Raw genomic sequence first — 25,677 nt, 5'->3', positions numbered from 1 at the left:
GGGATTTGGGTACCTAACTCCCTTAGGCAGGACTGAAAAAAAACCATCTTTTGCCTCTATTACTGAATATCCATGTGCATGTTATGTCTTCATTGAATTCATATATTATTCTACATTTTATTGGTCTGAAATGTCTTTTCTTTTTTGAAAAAAGCCTCGTAAGGATTGAACATGTGCGTATCTCTGTGAGTATTCAATATCTGTAATGGGTTAAATCCACCCTTGCGCAGAGCATCATCCCAAGGCTTAAAGTGGGACTTGAGTGGTGCATAGGCCTTGAGCTGGCCCTCTGCACGAGCATGAATTTCACCCTGTTTGAGTTGCATTGGTTTGCTGTGGTTGGTTACAACAGTCGTGATATTGTTTCAGTTCTCTGACTGGATGACCACACAAGCAATGCCAGTGTAAGTACTTGCTGGGGCAAAGTGAATATGCACATGTGTTTATGTGATTCTGATATTCGCATTGTTTGAATGTTGCTCAAATGAAATGTTCACAGGAAGCATACACAAAAGGCCAGTGAGCATGGCTGAAAGGAATATACCTAGAGCATTTTTGTAATAGTCACCCAGTGCTATTCAATACAGAGTGGCTGAGATTTTCAAAGGTGTCTAAAGGGAATTAGCGTCCAGTTTGCATTGAAATCAATTGGAGTTGAGGTATCATTATCAAGAGCGCCTAAGCCCCATTTTCAAATGTGACGTAGGCACTTAGGAGCCTAATGTTCACTGAAAGTCCTTCTCTCTTTTTGTATGCCAATACAATGGCCCTCTGTGATTCAATGACATTAGGTGGAAGAGTAAGTTTTGCACAACTAACTGTGTTTCTTACAGGAGTGACCTTTAGAATAAAAACCCGGACTGAATTTCAGCCCAAACTTAAAACCAAACTCCAAATTTCTAAAAATTTGGTTCAGTTTTCTGGCATCTTAAAAAATACATGGGAAAATATAAACAGATCCTGCTGGTCTGCCTTCTGTTTTCAAATTTCATGCACTTTACAAATTCTCTGGGGTCAGAGGCATGTAATGTGATTCTACACTACTACTCACCCAGAGAGCCCTGGAACAAAGGAGATTTGAAGACAGCCATTGGGTCAGGATTACTAGACTGACTAAAATACTGATACTGCCAAGAATGACCTTGAGCGGATCACTGCAGACTACGTGGCTCTGGGAAGAAGGATAAAGGAGTTTGAGGCGCAAGTGGTGTTCTCGTCCATCCTCCCTGTGCAAGGAAAAGGCCGGGGTAGAGACCGTCGAATCGTGGAAGTCAACGAATGGCTACGCAGGTGGTGTCGGAGAGAAGGCTTTGGATTCTTCGACCATGGGATGGTGTTCCAAGAAGAAGGAGTGCTAGGCAGAGATGGGCTCCACCTAACGAAGAGAGGGAAGAGCATCTTCGCCAGCAGGCTGGCTAACCTAGTGAGGAGGGCTTTAAACTAGGTTCACCGGGGGAAGGAGACCAAAGCCCTGAGGTAAGTGGGGAAATGGGATCCTGGGAGGAAGCACAAGCAGGAGAGCGCAAGAGGGGAGGACTCCTGTCTCATGCTGAGAAAGAGGGACGATCATTGAGTTATCTTAAGTGCCTATACACAAATGCAAGAAGCCTGGGAAACAAGCAGGGAGAACTGGAAGTCCTGGCACAGTCAGGGAACTATGATGTGATTGGAATAACAGAGACTTGATGGGACAACTCACATGACTGGAGTACTGTCATGGATGGATATAAACTGTTCAGGAAGGACAGGCAGGGCAGAAAAGGTGGGGGAGTTGCGTTGTATGTAAGAGAGGAGTATGACTGCTCAGAGCTCCGGTATGATACTGCAGAAAAACCTGAGAGTCTCTGGATAAAGTTGAGAAGTGGGAGCAACAAGGGTGATGTTGTGGTTGGAGTCTGCTATAGACCACCAGACCAGGGGGATGAGGTGGACGAGGCTTTCTTCTGGCAACTAGCAGAAATTGTTAGATCACAGGCCCTGGTTCTCATGGGAGACTTTAATCACCCTGATATCTGCTGGGAGAGCAATACAGCGGTGCACAGGCAATCCAGGAAATTTTTGGAAAGTGTAGGGGACAATTTCCTGGTGCAAGTGCTGGAGGAACCAACTAGGGGCAAAGCTTTTCTTGACCTGCTGCTCACAAACAGGGAAGAACTAGTAGGGGAAGCAAAAGTGGATGGGAACCTGGGAGGCAGTGACCATGAGATGGTCGAGTTCAGGATCCTGACACAAGGAAGAAAGGAGAGCAGCAGAATACGGACCCTGGACTTCAGAAAAGCAGACTTTGACTCCCTCAGGGAACAGATGGGCAGGATCCCCTGGGAGAATAACATGAAGGGCAAAGGGGTCCAGGAGAGCTGGCTGTATTTTAAAGAATCCTTATTGAGGTTGCAGGAACAAACCATCCCGATGTGTAGAAAGAATAGTAAATATGGCAGGCGACCAGCTTGGCTAAACAGTGAAATCCTTGCTGATCTTAAATGCAAAAAAGAGGCTTATAAGAAGTGGAAGATTGGACAAATGACCAGGGAGGAGTATAAAAATATTGCTCAGGCGTGCAGGAGTGAAATCAGGAAGGCCAAATCACACTTGGAGTTGCAGTTAGCAAGAGATGTTAAGAGTAACAAGAAGGGTTTCTTCAGGTATGTTAGCAACAAGAAGAAAATCAAGGAAAGTGTGGGCCCCTTACTGAATGAGGGAGGCAACCTAGTGACAGAGGATGTGGAAAAAGCTAATGTACTCAATGATTTTTTTGCCTCTGTCTTCACGCACAAGGTCAGCTCCCAGATTGCTGCACTGGGCAGTACAGCATGGGGAGAAGGTGACCAACCCTCTGTGGAGAAAGAAGTGGTTCGGGACTATTTAGAAAAACTGGACGTGCACAAGTCCATGGGGCCGGATGCGCTGCATCCGAGGGTGCTAAAAGAGTTGGCGGGTGAGATTGCAGAGCCATTAGCCATTATTTTTGAAAACTCATGGCGATCGGGGGAGGTCCCAGATGACTGGAAAAAGGCTAATGTAGTGCCCATCTTTAAAAAAGGGAAGAAGGAGGATCCGGGGAACTACAGGCCAGTCAGCCTCACCTCAGTCCCTGGAAAAATCATGGAGCAGGTCCTCAAGAAATCAATTATGAAACATTTAGAGGAGAGGAAAGTGATCAGGAACAGTCAGCATGGATTCACGAAGGGGAAGTCATGCCTGACTAACCTAATTGCCTTCTATGATGAGATAACTGGCTCTGTGGATGAGGGGAAAGCAGTGGATGTGTTATTTCTTGACTTTAGCAAAGCTTTTGATACGGTCTCCCACAGTATTCTTGCCACCAAGTTAAAGAAGTATGGGCTGGATGAATGGACTGTAAGGTGGATAGAAAGCTGGCTAGATCGTCGGGCTCAACGGGTAGTGATCAATGGCTCCATGTCTAGTTGGCAGCCGGTTTCAAGCGGAGTGCCCCAAGGGTCGGTCCTGGGGCCGGTTTTGTTTAATATCTTTATTAATGATCTGGAGGATGGTGTGGACTGCACTCTCAGCAAGTTTGCAGATGACACTAAACTAGGAGGCGTGGTAGATACACTAGAGGGTAGGGATCGGATACAGAGGGACCTAGACAAATTAGAGGATTGGGCAGAAAAAAACCTGATGAGGTTCAACAAGGACAAGTGCAGAGTCCTGCACTTAGGACGGAAGAATCCCATGCACTGCTACAGACTAGGGACCGAATGGCTAGGTAGCAGTTCTGCTGAAAAGGACCTAGGGGTCACAGTGGACGAGAAGCTGGATATGAGTCAACAGTGTGCTCTTGTTGCCAAGAAGGCTAACGGCATTTTGGGCTGTATAAGTAGGGGCATTGCCAGCTGATCGAGGAACGTGATCGTTCCCCTTTATTCGACATTGGTGAGGCCTCATCTGGAATACTGTGTCCAGTTTTGGGCCCCACACTACAAGAAGGATGTGGAAAAATTGGAAAGAGTCCAGCGGAGGGCAACAAAAATGATTAGGGGTCTGGAGCACATGACTTATGAGGAGAGGCTGAGAGAACTGGGATTGTTTAGTCTCCAGAAGAGAAGAATGAGGGGGGATTTGATAGCAGCCTTCAACTACCTGAAGGGGGGTTCCAAAGAGGATGGAGCTCGGCTGTTCTCAGTGGTGGCAGATGACAGAACAAGGAGCAATGGTCTCAAGTTGCAGTGGGGGAGGTCCAGGTTGGATATCAGGAAAAACTATTTCACTAGGAGGGTGGTGAAACACTGGAATGCGTTACCTAGGGAGGTGGTGGAGTCTCCTTCCTTGTAGGTTTTTAAGGCCCGGCTTGACAAAGCCCTGGCTGGGATGATTTAGCTGGGAATTGGTCCTGCTTTGAGCAGGGGGTTGGACTAGATGACCTCTTGAGGTCCCTTCCAACTCTGATATTCTATGATTCTATGATTCTATGAAAACCCCAATGTGGATTTGGAATAGTGGCAAAGGTAGAGGTCTGGAGGCAAAACAGAAGTTCAACTGGGGAAAGGGAAAAGCATTGGGCATCAGGAGGAGCAGACTGGGAGTCACTGGCTCCAGATTGAGAGGATCAACCATAGAAAAGTAACCTGGTTCTATCTTCTATTCTCCTGTTAGTTGCTTTTCCTGCTCTCACCTCTATAGCCCTGTATATAAGTGACACTCATTTTTCTGACCCAGGTATACCTGCTGTGTAATTTACACCACGATTCATGTCACTGCTAACTTTGGGCTGAAGTGCATTCTCAAAGGAAGAAGCTCAGTTCATCAGGCTGATTTCTTACCTTGATATTGCCACCTCCAGGTGTGTGGTGGGCATTTTCAAGGGAACCAACTTTAGCGTGAGCTTTTTCTTTGAAATCCAGTTTCACACTCTCAATTTTCACACGTCCCCCACCTATTCAAGCAAAAGCAAATAAAAATTAAGAAAATGAAGTAGTCCTCAATTTCAAATACACTTTGTTTTGTTTCCTGAAAATGTAGCTTGAGGGCCAACCAGGCAAATCAACTGACAGAATTAGCTATTAGTGCCTTATTTTTTCTGCCCTCCCAGTTCTGTCTGGGCACAGACATTTATTACTTCTCTGTCAAATATGATCTAATAATTCATAAAGGGCCAGATTTTGAGAGTGAAGAGCACCGTGCCCTCTATTCAGCAAAGCATTTCAATACAGTAGAACCTCAAAGATATGAACACCAGAGTTACGGACTGACCGGCCAACCGAACAGCATGTGAAGAAACCAATCATGCAGCAGCGGAGACAAAAAAAAAAAAAAAGCAAACACTGCACTGTGCCTGTACTGTATCTTGAAGGTAGGCACACCTGGGCTGCCTGTCCCCACCCCAACCCCATGCATGGGGCAGCCACTTACATCTAGTAGAGAAGACGCTAGGGCTGCCAGCCCAAGGCAACCGGCAGAGCAGAGCAGAGCAGCGCTGGGGTCTGCGCTGCTTTCACCTTCCCCCAGTTAGGGGCGGGGCGCTGTTTTCCCACACATTCCTGGCTGGGAGGGGAGGGGACTGTTTTAAGCTCCCCTCCTCTGGCTGGGAGAGGGACAAGCTGTTTTCACCCCACCCTCCCAGCCGGAAGGGGACATGGTTGCAGTCTGATCTAGGGAAAGAAACTACCTGCAAGGAAGCTGCTGGCACTGAGGAGAGAGTTTAGCTGCTGCTGGAACTGGAGCCCAAACTGTACTTTGTTCAGAGTTACGAACATTTCAGAGTTACGGTCAACCTCCATTCCCGAGGTGTCTGTTACTCTGAGGTTCTACTATACTATACTATAATCATAACTTCAATGGGATTTAAACACTTGCTCCAGTACTTTGCTGAATAAGGATGGACTCAATATCTTCATCAACGATTTAGATAATGGCATAGAGAATACACTTATAAAGTTTGCGGATGATACCAAGTGGGAGGCATTGCAAGTGCTTTGGAGGACAGGATTAAAATTCAAAATGATCTGGACAAACTGGAGAAATTATCTGAAGTAAACAGGATGCAATTCAATAAGGACAAATGCAAAAGTACTCCACTTAGGAAGGAACAATCAGTTGCACACAAACAAAATGGGAAACAATTGCCTAGGAAGGAGTACTACAGAAAGGGATCTGGAGGTCATAGGGGATCACAAGCTAAATGTGAATCAACAGTTTAACACTGTTGCAAAAAAAGCAAACGTCATTCTCGGATGATCATTAGTAGGAGTGTTGGAAGCAAGACACAAGAAGTAATTCTTCCGCTCTATTCTGGACTGATTAGGCTTCAGCTGGAGTATTGTGTCCAGTTCTGGATGCTACATTTCAGGAAAAATGTGGACACCCTGGAGAAATTCCAGAGGAGAGCCACAAAAGTTATTAAAGGTCTAGAAAACATCACCAATGAGGGAAGATTGAAAAAAATTGGGTTTGTTTAGTCTGGAGAAGAAAAGACTGAGCGGGGACATAACAGTTTTTCAAGTAGATAAAAGGTTGTTACAAGGAGAAGGGAGAAAAATTGTTCTCTTTAACTCTGAGGATAGGACAAGAAGCAATGGGTTTAAACTAAAGTAAGGGCCGCTGAGGTTGGACATTAGGAAAAACTTCCTATCTGTCAGGGTGGTTAAGCATAGGAATAAATTGCCTACGGAGGTTGTGGAATCTCCATCATTGGAGATTTTTAAGAGCAGGTTAGACAAACACCTGTCAGGAATGGTCTAGATAATATTTAGTCCTGCCACGAGTGCAAGGTACTGGACTAGATGACCTCTCGAGGTCCCTTCCAGTCCTATGATTCTATGTGTTTTAGTAATTTGCTGAAGTGAGGCTCAGTGGAGAACCTGCAATTCCCACTTGAGTCAATGGTATCTTGTGGCCATAGGTTCCACAGATTAAATTTGAGCTGTGTACAGAGAATTGTTATCTTTCAGTTTAAATGGAGCATTCCCCTTGTACTTGTATTATGAGAACAGGTAAATAGATCCACCTGTATCATTAGTTTGTATATCTCTATCATGCCCCCTCTTATTAATCTTATCTCTAAACCAGGGATTGGCAACGTTTGGCACGCAGCCCGTCAGGGAAATTCAATGGTGAGCCAGGACAGCTTGTTTACCTGCAGCATCCGCAGATTCGGCCGATCACAGATCCCACTGGCTGCGGTTTGCCACTCCAGGCCAATGGGGGCTGCGGGAAGCGGCAGCCAGCACATCCCTTGGCCCACACAGCTTCCAGCAGCCCCCATTGGCCTGGAACAGCAAACCGTGGCCAGTGGGAGCTGCGATCGGCCGAACCTGCGGATGCTGTAGGTAAACAAACCGTCCCGGCCGGCCAGCGGATTTCCCTGACGGGCTGCGTGCCAAAGGTTGCTGTTCCCTGCTCTAAACTAAGCAGTCCCAAACTTTTTCACTCTCTCTTTATATGAAAATGTCTCAATTAAATAAAATAAAGAATATTATTATTATATTATTTCCATTAGTAACTTGTGGTGATTTGTACTCGGATTATTTATTAAGTGAATATTAGTAACCATGATCTTTCTTTCGTAGATGAACAAACCCAACATGTGGAGGCCTGTAACACATTCATTGCTATATGGACTCAAAGTCCTAAGGATCACATGGGATTTGCATCTGAATACATTTGTTAGCATATATATGTGAAATCACACACACACATATATATATGATCATTTAGTTCTTTATTGATTGCATATATGAAGCTTGTGTACACTATATATTCCAGTATACTGAGCATCTGAAATACTTCATATTATGGTTTCAGACAGGAGTATGTAACTAGCCTGCTCCAAATTCAGATCTGGTGTAAGCAAGTGTAACTCCACTGACCTCAACAGAGGTCTACTTATATCCCTGAATTTAGTCCTCACTTATGTAAAGGTAAAAACTTCCCATTTGGGGGTTGAATCATGCACCATTTTCATCACCTTGAGCACAGGCATATTAGATGTGTGTTTATTAGATTTGGGTAATGCGCTTTCTAGAGGAGAAAAGTTTTGTAGGGAGGATGCTGGCTGAGGGTACTCTTTCTGAAATTATGTATATGCGAATCTGAAATTGGAATAGAGCTCTTAATGTTCCAGTATGCTGTCACTTAATAATCATCTCATGATGGACTGCAAGCAGTATCTTTATCATTACTTCAGGTATCTACCAGTAAGCATCTTGAGCTGTGGGTTTGAGCATGCATTGCTGAACATTCTAGCCTTGAACCAGCAATGCATTTAAACACATGCTGAATTTTAAGGATGTGAGGGTTTTGCTAGATTAGGCCAGAGTGCGTAGCATCCAGCCCCTAAGAAGTGGGTACATTAGAGAACCTCCACTTATCCTGTTCACATGACTTGCATGAGTAGTAAGTTGCTTCAGTGGGTCCATTCACATGAGATAAGCAAGCAGGATTTCCCCCCTAATATGCCATATCAGTTCAAATAATTCCTACGTTACCTGGTCTGTGACGGATGTTCTTCAGGGAGCCACATTTGGAAGTGACATGGCTCAGATCTATTTTCTTGGTTACAATTTGTATCTGTAGAAAGTGCACAAAACACGTTTTAGGAAGAGCAAAGGGCAAAGAGGAAGAGCGCTAGCTTCGAAAAACACTGGAAAAGAAGAAATAGTTAGCAGAGAACAGATCATGCCAGAAAGGTGAGAAACATCTGGATTAATACAGCAAGCTTCCATTCCGCCAAGGAACCTGACAGTGGCGTGTTAAGTCTTTTCATTAGTAAAACAAAGATGTGAATCAAGAAGATAAACAAGGGTTATTTTCTAAGAAGCTTCTGAGCTTTCCTCTTGTGGTGAAAGGCGGTGCCTCTAAGCGCTGTGTGTGGCATGATACATATCGTTGTTCTAGTCTGCTTTCTTTGTTCCTTTCTTGAATACTTATTTCCTGGGAATTTGGCCTTTTAATACCATCCCTTTCACATGGCTTATCCTGATTTTCAGATTAAAACCTCTTCCCATGTCCTTCTGTCCCCATAAGTACAGTGTAAACACTGAGTGTGATTCACTACTGAGTGACTCCAGTTTTACATCAGATTAAATCCATAATGGGGTTACACTGGCATAAAACGGGAGTAACACAATGGCTAATCAGACCTTCTGTCTAAACCCTGTTTATCCTGATTTTGTATCTCTTTTATCTGTCTATCTGTCATCTAAGTCTGTTAATTTTATATAGTCTTCTGAGAGAGAGAGAGAGAGAGAGAGAGAGACTCTGGGACAGAAGTGCACACCCAACCTTGAATGACAGATGGACTACGCTTTCGGTCTTTCTGTTACTTTGTCTGAGGTGACCTAAAGAAGGCAAATGTACAGATCTGCTGTAAACCCGGACTTCCCCTGGTACTTCCAGGAGCTTGAATGAATGACTGATTTCTGTGGAATTGTGAGCAAATGTGAATGAAGCCACATTGCAGCAGTGTGCATCTAGGCAGTCTGGCCTTTTCACCGGGGACAGAGGGAGATAGAACGCTGCAGTTTAAGAAAAATGTAATAAGTGAAAAGTGTGTTTGTCACTTCCTTGAAATTAGTCACCTTGGATCAGATCATGTAAGACCTGAGCAACCTCAGCTCTCATTGGGCTCCTATTTTGGGGTTCAGTGGAAGCTGTAGCTGCTTAGCGCCTCTAAGGACACTCAGCTCCTTGCAGGACTAAACCCATGGCTGTAAAGACGCACTCATCCTCTTCCTCCTAATCCATTTCCTGGTTGAATCCTAAACATTTGCTGCGGTCTGTGGGGAAGGATCAGAAGCCCACCATGGAACACACAGGGTTGACAGACTACCAGACCAAGTTAACATGTGAAACATAAGCAAGAAGGGAAATAGTGCTTGGAAGGAGGGGAGACAGAGGGCTGGCTGTGCAAGGTGGGTCATCACAGTCAGGACGCCTTCTGAGGTAGCGTCACTACTTACATTTCCTCCCCCTGCAGAATGTTTGATGTTATCCTTGGAACCACATCTGGACTGAATATCGCTAAAATCGATCTTCTTGTTTAAAATTCTAACCTAAAAGGAATTGGAGGTAACTTACTATGCTGTACACATGTTCTTTCAGTCTGCAGGTTAGAGGACCCAAGATGGCTGTGACTGCTACTGGTGGTATGGGCACTTACGTTTAAACATCGGCCAAATGGATACAGCCAGCTATGGAAAGCAGCCTCAATGTTAAAATTAATCTATTGCTCTTTTCACCTCCTTCCAAGCTGGTTGCTGGTCAAATGAAATATAATCGGTGATGGTTATATTCTGGGAGTTCTCCCTTTAGTCCTAAGGATCCCAGTTTGTCTCCAATTTATATAGCCATTAATCTCCTGGCCAGGAAAGACTGGACTGGATGCTCTTGGGAGGTTGCCAGCACCTCTCTTAAGTTGGCCAGGGGGGTCCATGCAGAGAGACCTGGGACAGAGGACTGTGCCTCCTGTACAACAATACCAGATCCAGCCAGCCCAGGGAGCATGGAGTCAGGAGTTGGACTCTGGTCTCCTGCTTAGCACTTACTCCTAAAGAACCCTCAGATTGCCTACAAAGGTAACCAGTGATATTTATTGCCATTTTACAGATGGGAAAACTGAGTCATGGGGAGGCTGTGGGCTTACACCTCTCATCAGATTAAGCTGTGACAGGGAAGAGGACAAGGTGCATCACCTGGTCCTGGGAGCTTTTTGTTTTTGTCACAGTTTCCTGGTCACTGGGAGAAGAATGACAGCCAGTGAGATTTGCAACACCTGTGTAAAGTGTAACCAGTGATGCCCCGCCATATGGACAATACACCCCTCTGGGACCACCGGCACTGCTCCTCCTCTGTGCTCCCCATCATTGGCAGCCACATCCCTGGGGGAAAAGGGATCCCTGTACCTTTCCCCTCCCACACTCAAGTGGCCATCATTTGTCTCTATGTGAGCCAGCGACAGAGCCGGGACTAGAATCCAGATCTCCAAACACCCAGCGCCACACTCAGCCCACTGGACAGCAGCTGCTCCATTCAGATCCCCCCACTACTGCAGCATCTCCACCTGGCAAAAGGAGGAGCTTACTAGGACACCAATCATTTTGCTTTGGTAATTGTGCTTCTGTTTTTCCAATAAACAATACACGGCAAAACTGTGGGTGCCCCCACCCGGAGGCAGGGGGGTGCAGGCTCCATCCCACCAGAGGTTCAGAACTGCACCAAGCAGCCCTGTACTCCTCTTTGTGAGCCCTGAGAACATGGGAGGGGGGACGAGTGCTGCTAGTGCTCAGCTCCCCAGAGGGGACGTGAGCCGACATTTCTGGAGCATACCCATGGCTCCACAGGCCTCTGTCAGTGCCCGGAGCCCTCGCCGCACCTTTTAAAAAGTGTAGGAAATGCAACTTCTGAACATGTTTCCCGCTTGCTTCGCTGGCGGCATTATGCCTGATTGTCCTGCACAGTCATTATGCCTCCAGCCACAATCACCCAGGTACAGCACTGCAGCCTCTGCAGCGCACGTCTGATCACACAATGCGTACGTACACCGGTATGCCTGAAACAAAGCCCTAAGAGTAAGACAATGACAAGCAATCTTGTCACACACAGGTCTTTGATATTATAGTGAATTACAGCCTCAAATAGAGAGACAGATTAGATAAGATAGATAGTGTCCACCACAGAAGGTCTGGCTGGTGCAGTGGAACAGAAAACTCAGAGTCTATGAAATCATGAATGAGGACAAGATGGCTGACTTACTGCAGATAAGAGAAAGACGATGTTGCTGGATGGGGGGCAGAACCACTAGAAGAACAGGCAAGAAGCACACCTGAGGCTGAGGGAGCGCATCTGCCATCTGTGACTCACATTTGCAATCAAGGAGTTTTACTACCTCCAGGGCTGCTTTTGGAACATCAAATAACAGCTGTAGCCAAAAAAGGTGAGGAAGTTTCCACCTGCACTTGGGTAGGACAATGCAACCTTTCCTTCCAAATGGCTGATGGGAGCCTCATCCACACGGTCACCTCAAGAGGTGGCGACTGCAATGGGCTCTACTTGGGGCCACACACTGGGACCAAGGCTTAGAAGCTTATGCAGAATGCAGCTGACCATAGGCTGAGCAATACACCATCATGCAGGGAGCATATTACACTAATGCTCCACAGAGCTGCACTGCATGCCGCTAACTTTCCAGCGAGAGATCAAGGCACCGATTTAATATATAAAGCCCTACCTGATCTGGGATCTGGCTATGTGAGGAAGCGCCTTTCTACTTGGGTCAAGCTGCCACAGTGGCACAGCTTGTTGGTGTAGCACACAAAATCATGTCCCTTTGGGGAATGGAGAGATGGGGAAAAGCATGTGTTTGACAGTGCTCCTTCCTGACTCATGCTAGATCAGACCATGAAACTGCAGGCACATAAACTAGCTTGCCCCATGGTTCTCCCACCTGATCACCAAATGTCTGGGTTTTATCCTTGCATCCAAATGGTGGCAAGGGTCTCGGTGGTGGAGTAGTGTCATATTCTTTGTTATGTTTTTCTCTATGGGCCAGATCTTCAGCTGGGATAAATTAGTGTCGCTCCATTGACTTCAATGACAATATGAACCAACTGAGCATCCCCAGTGAGGGATTTCTGCTTAAAAATTGAATGGATGGTGTGACCCAATGTAATTCCTTGGGGGCCACATCCTAAGGTCTTTACTCAAATATTGCATGATTTTTATTCAACTCTGCCTGACTAAAATAAGGACCTCAGGATTTGGTTTATAATACTAATGTACTTTGAATTTACAGCGTCTTTCCAGCAAGCTTTATATTTTTGTAAGGCTTGCTGATAGGCATTTCTAGATCATTCTTCAACACAGCATTCATCACAGTCATATCTGTAACGTAGCTGACAGGCAGAATAGGAAAAGCTAAGCTGACTGACTGATATTTAGCTGATAGATAGATTGATTGATAGAGACAGATTCATTGGTACCCTCTAGCTGCTTACTGTCCATCTGGTAACACAAAGCAGACGCAAACCCTGCTTAACTATCCAGTGGGAGGAAGGCAGTCTTGTGGCTAAGACACTACACTGGGACATATGTAATCTGGATTCAATTCTCAGCTCTGCCACAGCCTTCCTTTGTGACCTTGGGCAAATCACTTAATCTCCCTGTTCCTCAGTTCCCTATCTATAAACTAGGGACAATAATACTTCCTTCCCTTACAGGTATGTTGCCAGGATTAATGCTTGTGAGGCTCTCGATTACTAGAATCATGGTGACCATGTCAGTACAATACCTTAGTAGATAGCTAAGCTGGAGTGCACTGTTGAATCAGGTCTTTTGTCTGTGCTCCTGTACCTGAGTACAACATTTGTGCTATTTCTTTTCCTTCCCTGATGTGATGCTGGCAGACCAGGTACCAGCTCATGCCAAGGCAATTGGGCCTCACTAAACACTGACAAATGCGTAGCTGGAAACCAGTCTGCCTCACCTATGTGTTACTATTATTAAAATAGATATTACAGTTATAAGAACGTCTCTAGTGTTTAGACTTTATGGGATGCTTGTAGGAGGCTGCACATATTAAACCTACTTATAACATCTGTATCCCATGTTATAAGATAATGTTTAAATTTCTAAGCTCTGTAACTATAAAAATGTTTGCTAAGACCATGAACCCCCACCATCAGGGGAGAAACATCATCAAGTGTGAAATACTAGTTTGCCACAAGAGGTGTCATCTCCTCCTCACAAAGGAAGGTCTACAGACATCAAACAAGCCACTGTGCAACATCAGTGGACAAAACACTTTGCTGATTGTTCCCCCAACACCCATGGAAAGGAGACGTGCACCAAACACCCGTCTTATCAGTTTGATTGCTGGGGGAAATCCCTGTGTGACGCATGACCAGAAAAGATTACACATCCTGCAGGATGAATGACTCAAATTCAACCCTTAAAGACATATGGGGAGATGATGTTTGTGTTTTTGTGTATTTACATATATATTGGTAGTGGTCAACAGTGTAATCAAACTGTCCCTGTCTATGCTGTAATCTGTTAATTCAGAGATCAAAAGAACATCTTAACATTTAAATGAACTGTAAACATAGGATGTTGTTGTATTCCTCTCTCTTTGAAATGTATAGCCAATCATCTGCGAATGGTGGAAAAACAGGCAATTGCCTTATGTTAATCTGTGTGAATAATTACCGGTGATGCTCAGGAAATAGACCTACTTCAAAGTCGCCCTGATTGCCTATTGTTTACCCAGGACTGTATGGTCAAGTAGATGCTAGAACATTGTATAAAAGACCCTTGGGTCCTGATCCTGTCATCTCAGATCTGCTTAAGCTTCATCAGGGGAAGTTTGAGTCACAAGATTGAGATCCTGGGTAAACTGGAACACCCTGAATATGATATTGGACATTGGACTATAACCTATGTATTACATTCTAAAAGAATTCTTTGCCGCTACAAAGCTCACCATCTCTGTATGAATCTGAACCTCAAGAATAGAACTCATGTCTGTATATATATTGAGCTCTTAACCAATGCTCACTCTCTTTTCTTTTTAAATACATTTTAGTTTAGTTAATAAGAATTGGCTGTAGCATTTATTTGGGTAAGATCTGTAATATTCATTAACCTGGGAGGTAATGTGTCCGATCCTTTGGGATTGGTAGACCTTTTTTATATGCTGAATAAGATTTTCATTAATCCTCCTCATATCTGACTTGGGTGTCTAGGTAGAGGCCCAAGGCTGGGTTACTTTAAGAGAATTGTGTTGTTGACTTTTGAGTAACCAGTAAGGTAATAAAGAAGCTGTTTTGTGCTGGCGTGGTAAATTTAAGTATTGGAATATCCACCAGCTTTGGGGATTGTCTGCCCCATTCTTTTCAGTTCACCCTAATTGAGTGACCTCAGCTGGCTTCCCAAGGGACTTAATGAGGCCAATGAAGGGACTAGGAATACTAACAGCGTGACAGAGGGGGATACAAGAGGGGGGATTACAGTATCAGAGGTAGAAACCAAACTTGAACACCTTAACGGGACTAAGTCAGGCGGACCGGATGATCTTCATCCGAGAATACTGAAGGAATTGGCACGGGAAATAGCAGGCCCCTTAGCGATAATTTTTAATGAATCTGTAAACTCAGGGGTGGTTCCGTTAGACTGGAGAATAGCAAATGTGGTTCCTATTTTCAAGAAAGGGAAAAAAAGTGATCCGGGTAACTACAGGCCTGTTAGTTTAACATCTGTAGTGTGCAAGGTCCTGGAGAAAATTCTGAAAGAAAAAGTAGTTGAGGACCTTGAGGTCAATGGCAATTGCGACAAATTACAACATGGTTTTACGAAGGGCAGATCGTGCCAAGCCAATCTGATCTCCTTCTTTGAGAAAGTAACGGACTTATTAGATAAGGGAAATGCGGTGGACCTAATATACCTTGATTTCAGTAAAGCGTTTGATACGGTACCGCATGAGGAATTGTTGGTTAAACTGGAAAAGATGGGGATCGATATGAAAATCCAGAGGTGGATAAGGAACTGGTTAATGGGGAGAATGCAGCGGGTCGTATTGAAGGGTGAACTGTCAGGTTGGAGGGAGGTCACCAGTGGAGTTCCTCAAGGTTCGGTTTTGGGACCCATTTTATTTAATCTATTTATTACTGACCTCGGAACCGATTGTAGGAGTGGGCTGATAAATTTTGCGGATGACACAAAGCTGGGTGGTATTGCCAATTCGGAGGAGGATAGGGATATTCTGCAGGAAGACTTGAATGACCTTGTGAATTGGAGTATCAGAAATAGGATGAAATTTAATAGTGAAAAGTGTAAGGTGATACATTTAGGGATGACTAACAACAATTTTAGTTACAAGCTGGGGACGCATCGCTTAGAAGTAACCGAGAAGGAGAAAGACCTCGGGGTCCTTGTAGACCGCAGGATGACTATGAGTCGACAATGTGACGTGGCGGTGAAAAAAGCCAATGCGGTCTTGGGATGCATTAGGCGAGGTATATCTAGTAGGGATAAAGAGGTGCTGCTTCTGTTGTATAAGGCGCTGGTGAGATCTCATTTGGAGTACTGTGTGCAGTTCTGGTCTCCCATGTTTAAAAAAGATGAACTCAAACTGGAACGGGTGCAGAGAAGGGCCACTAGGATGATCAGAGGAATGGAAAACCTATCGTATGAAAGGAGACTAGAGGAGCTCGGGTTGTTTAGCCTGACCAAATGAAGGCTGAGGGGGGATATGATTGCTCTCTTTAAATATATCAGAGGCATAAATACCAGGGAGGGAGAGGAATTGTTCCAGCTTAGTACTAATGTGGACACGAGAACGAATGGATATAAACTGGCCGTGGGGAAGTTTAGGCTTGAAATTAGACGAAGGTTTCTGACCGTCAGAGGGGTGAAATATTGGAACAGCCTTCCGAGGGAAACGGTGAGGGCGAAGGACCTGTCTGGTTTTAAGATTAAGCTAGATAAGTTTATGGAGGGAATGGTTTAATGGAAAAACATGATTTTAGTCAAAGGAATACCGTGCCATGGCAGGTAAATAGTATAATGACGAACAAGGGGCAGGCTGGAGACTCTTGCCTACATGCTCGGGGTTTTACTGATCACCATATTTGGGGTCGGGAAGGAATTTTCCTCCAGGGTAGATTGGCAGAGGCCCTGGAGGTTTTTCGCCTTCCTCCGCAGCATGGGGCAGGGATTGCTGGCAGGAGGATTCTCTGCGAATTGAAGTCTCTAAGCCACAGGATTTGGGGACTTCAACAGCAGAGTCAAGGGAAAGGGTAGGGACGGCTTTGTGGCCTGCATCATGCAGGGGGTCAGACCAGATGATCATAATGGTCCCTTCTGACCTTAAAGTCTATGAGTCTATGAGACTCCTGTTAAGGAGAAATTGTATCCCTGTGTTGCTTGAACTCTGAGGGGCAAAGATTTCTAAGCCTAAGCAAGGGGTCCCCAGCTGTTTAGCTTGGGTTAGCCCTAAAGGATGTACAAAGTTTGCATATTATAGCAGTTACTATCATCTTTTGGAACCTAAGACTGTATCTCATTTGTGTGTGTATGTTTACCTGCTTTAACCTTGTAAATAACTTCCTTGTTTCTTTTTCCTAGATAATAAACCTTTAGTTAGTTTATTATAGGATTGGCTATAAGCGTTGTTTTTGGTGAGTGATCTAAGGTGCACTTGACCTGGGGTAAGTGACTGGTCCTTTGGGACTGGGAGTAACCTGAATATTGATGTGATTTTTGGTGTAAGGGACCATCTATCACAAAGGCAGGCTTGCCTGGGTGGCAAGATAGACCGGAGTACCCAAGGTCACTGTCTGTGATTCCATGTTAAGGCTGCTATAGTGCTCGAGGAGTTCACACTTGTTACGTGGTTGATAAAATCTAAGTATAGAACTCAGAACTGGTTTGGGGTTCGTGCCCTGTTTCGTGACAATCTGCCCTGAGGTTGGCACTCACAGTCGTGAGCCACTCTAGACAGCCTGACATCTGGCTAATGTTATTTTCCACTGGGCCATATTTTGCAGCTAAGTGGAAGCTGTTCAGCATGAAGAGCTTGTTGCATGGATTTCTTTTCCTCTATATAGATATTATGCTAATCCAGAACATCAGGACACTGAGTGCCCACTGGACTGACTGAAAAAAGATCTGAGACAATGGGTGCCATGGTGAGAGGACTGATACTAGTAAGCACCTCTAAAGCTTCAGAAACCCCTGCAATCATTTGTCAAGTTTAGCTTCATGAAAGTATGTCTGTGGTTAGTGAAATGATTTCTACACTTCCCCCTCTCCTTTCTTTTCAGCAGATCAAACTAAATAGATGTTTACTGAAACATGAAAGCCAACTGTCATAGGAGTTTTATGTTTCTGTATTTTATTTCAACACACTATTTTTTTTTAAAACCCCCTCTAATATATAAGACAGGTGCCACATCAGTTAGAGGAATGTGTGTCAGATGAGCAGTCTGGCTCTGGCTCCTGGAGAACTTTAAGCCAGATAGCGCTGGGAAAAACACAAAGCCCTCTTAGTATTTTCTGACCACGCACCCCCCTAAGTAAAGAAATCAGCAGGGCCTCTTAGCAGGAAGAATTAGTTCTGGAAACGCTGATTCAGGGTGTGGACTAGGCAGTGTTGGGCGTGTGTGTTGGCAGAGGGACTTATGAAATCTAGGTTAAATAAAACCAAGCCAAGGTGATAAAGTTGAGAAGCCATCTGAAAGCAAGTGGCAAAAGCATCTCCTCTAGGCTGACACCCCCTCATAAGTTAGACTGAAACTTGGGATCCCACTGCCTGAGGGCCTTGCTAACAGAGATGTAAAGAAACAATCACTGTAATTATCTTCTCACTGGGTAAAATTCACCCTGGTGCAGAGAGATAGCATCAGGCCTATGCACCATTATGTCCTATGCTGTGGACTGAAGTGAGATTTAAGTGGTGTGCATGCCTTCTGCTGGCTCTCTGCACAAGGCTGAATTTCACTGGCTGTCTGTGAGTGTCTGTCTCTTCTAAAATAGACTGATATATTTGTCACATACTTCAATTGTTTCACACAGAAGAAGATTAAAGCTTTCATCTGCAGTGCGCTCTCTTAGCCTGCTCCTGCTCCCATTGAGGTCAATTGGCATCATGCTCTGCAATAGAAACAGGATCACACCCCAGATCACCGTCATCAAAAATTCCCCAAGATTTTGTAGCATGAAAAATAGAAATGAACACAAAACAAAACACGCAATAAACACAAATATACAATATGAATATGAGGACTGGGATTGCCAGAGGAGTGTAAGGGAGTTACCATTCAGGTCAGGAGCAACAATCAAATCAAAGAGAAAATTTCCTGAGACGTAAGTACCAATAAGGCAGAAAAGAAAAAGCAGGAAGTTAAGATTCATCTACAGAAACTCCTTCTACAGCTTTTCAATTCTGCGAGAATTTAAGAGCCTCCGATATTAGCAGCCTCAACGTTGGCAGACTCCTCTCTGCTAATCTTCTCTCCATGTCTGGTTTCTCCCTGATAGCTAAAATTATGTCACAGCAATATGTGATTGGTTACCTGAGATCTGGTGCGATGCTGACATTAGCCGCTGGCCAAACTGGATAGGAACCAGAGAACGGCACCATTTGTCTGATGTGCCAGCTTCCTGCTGCACAGATTTGGCAGCATCCTTTTTCATAACCTTTACAGTACCCCCCCTGGACTGAAACTGCTGGGTTCCCTCTTGTTCTTCTGACACTAAATGACCATGGTATCTAGGAATGCAGGGAGGAGTAACTATTCCGTACAGTATGGAGGGGAGATTCCTTCAGCACTCTCCTTAATAACAACATCCAAATGAAAGGTATTGACAAAGTCAAATTTTTCTGACAATGGCCCCCTGTGTTTGTGTGGCTGGAAAGCGTTTTATTGCATTATGCTTAAGTGCCTCGCAGCCCAATGAGCTGCCATAGAATTACACTGCTCCCTGTCCCTGCTGTTGCACAAGTCCTGGCTTCATCAGAAGCAGGAATTCTGGGATAATGCACAGAGAGGGCACAGCCCGTGGCAGCACAGGTTTCTGAATGAAAACCTGGCTGATTGGATTCTCTAGGTTCTGCAATAAATATTATTCCAGAAAAGGGCATTGGGCCAAATTCTGCTCTGACTTACTCTCATGGCAACTCCACTCATGGCACCTCCCTTGACTTCTGTAGCACTGCATCCTAGGTAGATCAGGGCAGACATTTGCCAGTAAGTTCTAGCTGCTTCTGCTGAGTTTGAATTCCACTTGTCTGAACATCTGAGGATGTGGTTCATCTCTGGAAAGCTTCTTGGGCGGGGGGGGGGGAATACTTACAGTACTTTTACAACTGCTAGTTCTCTCAGTACATTTTGAGACCGGCACTTAAGGAGGTAAAACCTAAGCCCCCTCCATAGACATGGAGGGCCTGAATGGCAGGTGTAATAGCAAGGAGCTGGGCACTGAGGGGGCACCATCTATACTGGGGGAGAAGAGGGGTATGTGTGTGTGTTTTGAGTTTTCTTAGCAGAAGTAGGGGGAGAAGGGGAGACAGGAGAAGACCAAGAGAGAGGTAGGGAGGACCACTGGCACTGCAGATTCCACCAGCGTAAGAGTTAGTTCTGCTCCTACACAGCGGTATGCTCATGCCACAGAATCTGAATCTGGATTTCACACATCCCAATGTGCAAGGGTGTTCAGACCTGGCATTTTCATTCATGCCCATCTCTACTAGCAAGAGAGAGTTACATTCACAATGGGCATGTGTATGTAGAAGCACAGACAGTCTCAAGCTCAGTTTTGCTCCACAGCCAAAGGCAGTGTCCATGCCTGCGTGCAGCTGGTGAAAAGAAGAACCGCATTTCATTCTCGCCAATGTTAATTCTCTTCAAATGCCATTCACAGCAAAAACAAGACTGCTGAGAACCCTTCTCCCTAACGTTCAAATTACTTTCCAACCGCTGGGCAGACTATTCATAACTGACTTCTCTGGCCTACCCTACCACCCAGATGCCCACTGAAACAAAGAAGAAAAAGTGAGATACAGAAGAAATTACAGGCTGTGAATACATTTTCCATCAAACTGATCATTTATGTTCTCCCCAAATTCCATACCTTGTAATTATGGCTGTGCATGGTCTCTCATAAGCTTCCCCACGGCACTAAAGCTAGGTCATTTAAAAATATTCCAGCTTGGCTTCATTTCATTAATGTACTCTTCAGTGAAAAGAGAAAATGTTCATGTATTTTGAGCCACTCTTCATGATTTTCTCCCTAGGATGTTTACATCCTAGTCCTACTACCTCTTAGTATGTTTTTGTGAGATTTGTTTGGGATCTATTATTCTTTGTGCCATATTTGTGCCACCTCAGTCCCTGGAAAAATCATGGAGCAGGTCCTCAAGGAATCAATTATGAAACATTTAGAGGAGAGGAAAGTGATCAGGAACAGTCAGCATGGATTCACGAAGGGGAAGTCGTGCCTGACTAACCTAATTGCCTTCTATGATGAGATAACTGGCTCTGTGGATGAGGGGAAAGCAGTGGATGTGTTATTTCTTGACTTTAGCAAAGCTTTTGATACGGTCTCCCACAGTATTCTTGCCACCAAGTTAAAGAAGTATGGGCTGGATGAATGGACTGTAAGGTGGATAGAAAGCTGGCTAGATCGTCGGGCTCAACGGGTAGTGATCAATGGCTCCATGTCTAGTTGGCAGCCGGTTTCAAGTGGAGTGCCCCAAGGGTCGGTCCTGGGGCCGGTTTTGTTTAATATCTTTATTAATGATCTGGAGGATGGTGTGGACTGCACTCTCAGCAAGTTTGCAGATGACACTAAACTAGGAGGCGTGGTAGATACACTAGAGGGTAGGGATCGGATACAGAGGGACCTAGACAAATTAGAGGATTGGGCAGAAAAAAACCTGATGAGGTTCAACAAGGACAAGTGCAGAGTCTTGCACTTAGGACGGAAGAATCCCATGCACTGCTACAGACTAGGGACCGAATGGCTAGGTAGCAGTTCTGCTGAAAAGGACCTAGGGGTCACAGTGGACGAGAAGCTGGATATGAGTCAACAGTGTGCTCTTGTTGCCAAGAAGGCTAACGGCATTTTGGGCTGTATAAGTAGGGGCATTGCCAGCAGATCGAGGAACGTGATCGTTCCCCTTTATTCGACATTGGTGAGGCCTCATCTGGAATACTGTGTCCAGTTTTGGTCCCCACACTACAAGAAGGATGTGGAAAAATTGGAAAGAGTCCAGCGGAGGGCAACAAAAATGATTAGGGGTCTGGAGCACATGACTTATGAGGAGAGGCTGAGAGAACTGGGATTGTTTAGTCTCCAGAAGAGAAGAATGAGGGGGGATTTGATAGCAGCCTTCAACTACCTGAAGGGGGGTTCCAAAGAGGATGGAGCTCGGCTGTTCTCAGTGGTGGCAGATGACAGAACAAGGAGCAATGGTCTCAAGTTGCAGTGGGGGAGGTCCAGGTTGGATATCAGGAAAAACTATTTCACTAGGAGGGTGGTGAAACACTGGAATGCGTTACCTAGGGAGGTGGTAGAGTCTCCTTCCTTGGAGGTTTTTAAGGCCCGGCTTGACAAAGCCCTGGCTGGGATGATTTAGCTGGGAATTGGTCCTGCTTTGAGCAGGGGGTTGGACTAGATGACCTCTTGAGGTCCCTTCCAACTCTGATATTCTATGATTCTATGATTTCCTGCTCAGGTTTTTTGTACTTCAGACTTGGGCTCCTTTGAGTTCAACGAGACTTCTTACATACTTAAAACTATACTGATGTCCCTGTACCTTGCAGAATTGGGGTCTTGGAAAGTGCTCTAAGAGCAATCACACTACTTAGGCACCCCACAGAGTTCATCAAAATAGGGGGCCTGATTCTCTCCTTACCAACATTGGTTACTCACCAGTGTAACTATTCTTACTTCGGTGGAGTGATTCCTGATGTACATTGGTGTTAAGTGAGATCAGAATCAGGCTCATTTGGGGAAAAAAGGGTGAATGAAAACCTGATTAGCACCAAGCAAGAGTCCAAACGTGTGCTGGAAATGACCATTGGTCTCATTGGGGGAGGGATAGCTCAGTGGTTTGAGCATTGACTTGCTTAAACCCAAGGTTGTGAGTTCAATCCTTGAGGGGGTCACTTTGGGATCTGGGGCAAAATCAGTACTTGGTCCTGCTAGTGAAGGCAGGGGGCTGGACTCAATGACCTTTCAGGGTCCCTTCCAGCTCTATGAGATAGGTATATCTCCATATATTCAATCTCATAGTTTTCAGGGCTTTTAGCAGAGGTTATGGAAAGGGGTTTGGTTCTTTTGTATGGGCAAGAACCTGAAGAGAACTACTGTAACGAGCACTTTCCAGAGAAGTACACACTGAACTTCGGGCTAGACTGTGCTCTCGCCTCACGGAGGCTAGTGGAGTGATTGGTGTAAAACCAGTGGGTGAATTCACCCTGAGTAGAGGGACAACACAAGGCTTCTGCATAAGTTAAATCCCACTATGGAGCCCCCAACAAAGGGGGGCTTAGCTGGTGCATATGCCTAATGGTGGCCCTCTGCACTGGGTGAACTTCACCCACTCTGAGAAGAGAATAAGGCCTCCTGCAACGAATTTTCCATGTTAAAAAATATCTTTGCAAAGGTCAGTGGCCCAATCCTGTAGCCTTTATTCAGGCAAAACTCCCACTGACTTCATCTCAATGGGATGTGTTTTCTCCGAGTGATACTGATATCACTGGGAATAAGAATGGCAGAGCTATGCCTTACGAGGAGGGCATCTAGGTTCACCAGTTCATCCAAACCCATGTTTCTTTGTCTCTTTAGCAGAAATACCCCTCTGAACAGTGATATATGGAGAGGCACCAGCTTCATAGTTGCGGGGAGTGGCATGAACATGATTGCGTGGAAGGGGAAAGAAGGCTACATGATATCCTTATACTCTGCTATGGACATCCAAAGCCTGATCCAAAGTCCACTCAAGGCGATGGAAGTGTTTCCATTGATTCCAATGGGCTTTGGATCAACCCTGAGGTAGCAGCTGTGGTTAAGGATCCATTCTTCATCTTCAGCTGCCTAAGAGATTGTGTCCAACCAAGTCAGACAGGGACGTAGCCACAGTGATCGCCATGTCTGTCACCTCTAGTGATGATCATGTTGATGCCTTGATAATACGTTCATCTTCATTTTAGCAACCAGGGCCACTTGGGAGACTTCAGCTGGTGCAGAATGGGGCTGCCTATTTTCCAAGCGGGTCAGACCCTTGAAAACATGGAAAACCTGTACTCTGCACAGCGGGCCCAATCATGCTGCCATTCAGATAAATGGCAAAACTCTTCACAGCTTCAGTGGCAGCAGGATTGGGCCTGTCCCAGGAGAAATTCAAGGTGCTGGCTACTATCTACAAAATCAAAAATGTTCTGGGATCCAGTGTGAAACTGGCACCCTTCTCAGGATACTGAAAACACATCACTTCGTTCGGGGTAGCTAAATAAAAAGACTGGAATGTCCCGGGCACACCAACTCTTGAAGAATGAGCATCATCTATCTGCCTTTTGCTCAACAAGAAAGTTCCCTGTTCTTTGTCGAATAAGAAGGTCTAATACTAGGGTATGCTAAAGTACGTGCTCAGCACTTTCTGCAAATCAGGACTTTAAGGTGACTCAGATGAGGTGCCTAAAAATGGAGGCACCCAAAATCTTTAGTCACTTTGGAAAAGGCCCTAAATTTGTGCATTTTCGCCATAATGTTGTAAAGGACTCCCAGAAACAATGGTGATAGACATCATGTAAAGGCATGTAATAAATACAGTAGTAATTAAAAGAATATTTAATTTAAATTAATATGTCCCTTTAAAAAGATTATATTTGTGGTGAACATATAATTATATTACTTACACACACACACACACACATACTAAAAGAACATTATTCAGGTTGCAAAGTCAAGCACTCAAAAGTTAGAAAATGGCAGAATTATCTCTGTGCAACCTTTATTCCATCTCCTTGTGTGTGTCCATTAGGATACAATCTTTAATTACATGGTCACATACTATTTTTCCCACAGGGCCCCTGATTCAGTCTGTGCACAGGAAGGATCTACTCTGGGGATGACATCAGGAATCATAACATTCAAAAACCAGTAGGAGAGCACTTCAATCTCTCTGGTCACTCAATAATAGACCTAAAAGTGGCAATTCTTCAACAAAAAAACTTCAAAAACAGACTCCAACATGAAACTGCAGAACTGGAATTAATTTGCAAACTGGACACCATCAGATTAGGCCTGTATAAAGACTGGGAGTGGTTAGGTCATTAAAAAACCTAAACCTAATTTCCCCAATACTAATTTCCCCCTATGGTTACTCACACCTTCTTGTCAACTGTCTGTAATGGGCCACTCTCTTACCACTTCAAAAGTAATTTTTCCTCCCTTGGTATCCTGCTGTTAATTGATTTATCTTGTTAGACTGACCCCCATCCTTTCATGTTTTTATACCTGCTCCTTTATTTTTCACTTCATGCATCTGATGAAGTGGGTTTTAGCCCACGAAAGCTTATGCCCAAATACATTTGCTAGTCTCTAAGGTGCCACAAGGAGTCGTCATTGTTTTTGCTGATACAGACTAACATGGCTACCACTCTGAAACCTATCACCATACTAGACAGGTTATTGTGTGTGCAACTTCCTAGGTTTTAAAAAAAGCAAACTGACCGCCCCCCCCCCCCCCCCCCGAAATTCCATTATGTGGCACTATCTTGACACCCACATGGGCCATCAGAAGGGCTGGAACCTTTAGATCCACTACACAAATCTGTCCACTTGAGTTAACAGAATAACTGATAGCAGTAATGGACGTTCGCAGACAGCAGAGGAATGGTGAGATTCAGGAATCTAGGCTCTGGAGGGGAGTGTTCTCTAGTCGACACAGACTCCTCTGTCCATTCTCCCAAAATTTGACCCCTTCTGCCCTGTCCCCTCCAAATTTCCCCTGTCCCAGTCTTGTCTCTTCCCCACTCCTGGCTGCTTGTCCCAGTCCCATTCTCCTGGCCTATGCAATCCCAGTCTCAATTTCTAATCACAGTCTCAGTGTCGTTGCCCATGAAGAGCTAGTGTTCCCCTGCCAATTCCCTTTCCAGTTTCAGTCTCCCACCCCACTCCCAGTCTTATTGCCCAGCCACCCCCCAGCTTTCCCCACCT

The 25,677-nt window shown here is 44.9% G+C and overlaps 1 protein-coding gene across 26 annotated transcripts in view; it reads right to left on the bottom strand.

Annotated features, from left to right (window-relative positions):
• The window catches only part of MAP2 (microtubule associated protein 2), a 350,150-nt gene that overhangs the window by 4,554 nt on the left and 319,919 nt on the right, over nt 1-25,677 (bottom strand). For 16 of the 26 annotated variants that reach the window (XM_034785842.1, XM_034785840.1, XM_034785849.1 and 13 more), the window contains 3 exons: nt 9,918-10,010; nt 8,445-8,526; nt 4,782-4,894 (listed from right to left, as the gene is read on the bottom strand). In XM_034785842.1, coding sequence (XP_034641733.1) covers nt 4,782-4,894; nt 8,445-8,526; nt 9,918-10,010 — 288 coding nt within the window. The remainder of the gene's footprint in view (nt 1-4,781; nt 4,895-8,444; nt 8,527-9,917; nt 10,011-25,677) is intronic. The other 10 variants (XM_034785851.1, XM_034785852.1, XM_034785866.1 and 7 more) reach the window with 1 other exon arrangement.

The sequence above is a fragment of the Trachemys scripta genome, chromosome 11 (genome assembly GCF_013100865.1).
Source record: "Trachemys scripta elegans isolate TJP31775 chromosome 11, CAS_Tse_1.0, whole genome shotgun sequence".
Classification (NCBI taxonomy): Eukaryota; Metazoa; Chordata; order Testudines; family Emydidae; genus Trachemys; species Trachemys scripta.
The sequence above is the reverse complement of the archived record's forward strand: the minus strand, read 5'-3'. Positions and strand labels throughout refer to the sequence as shown.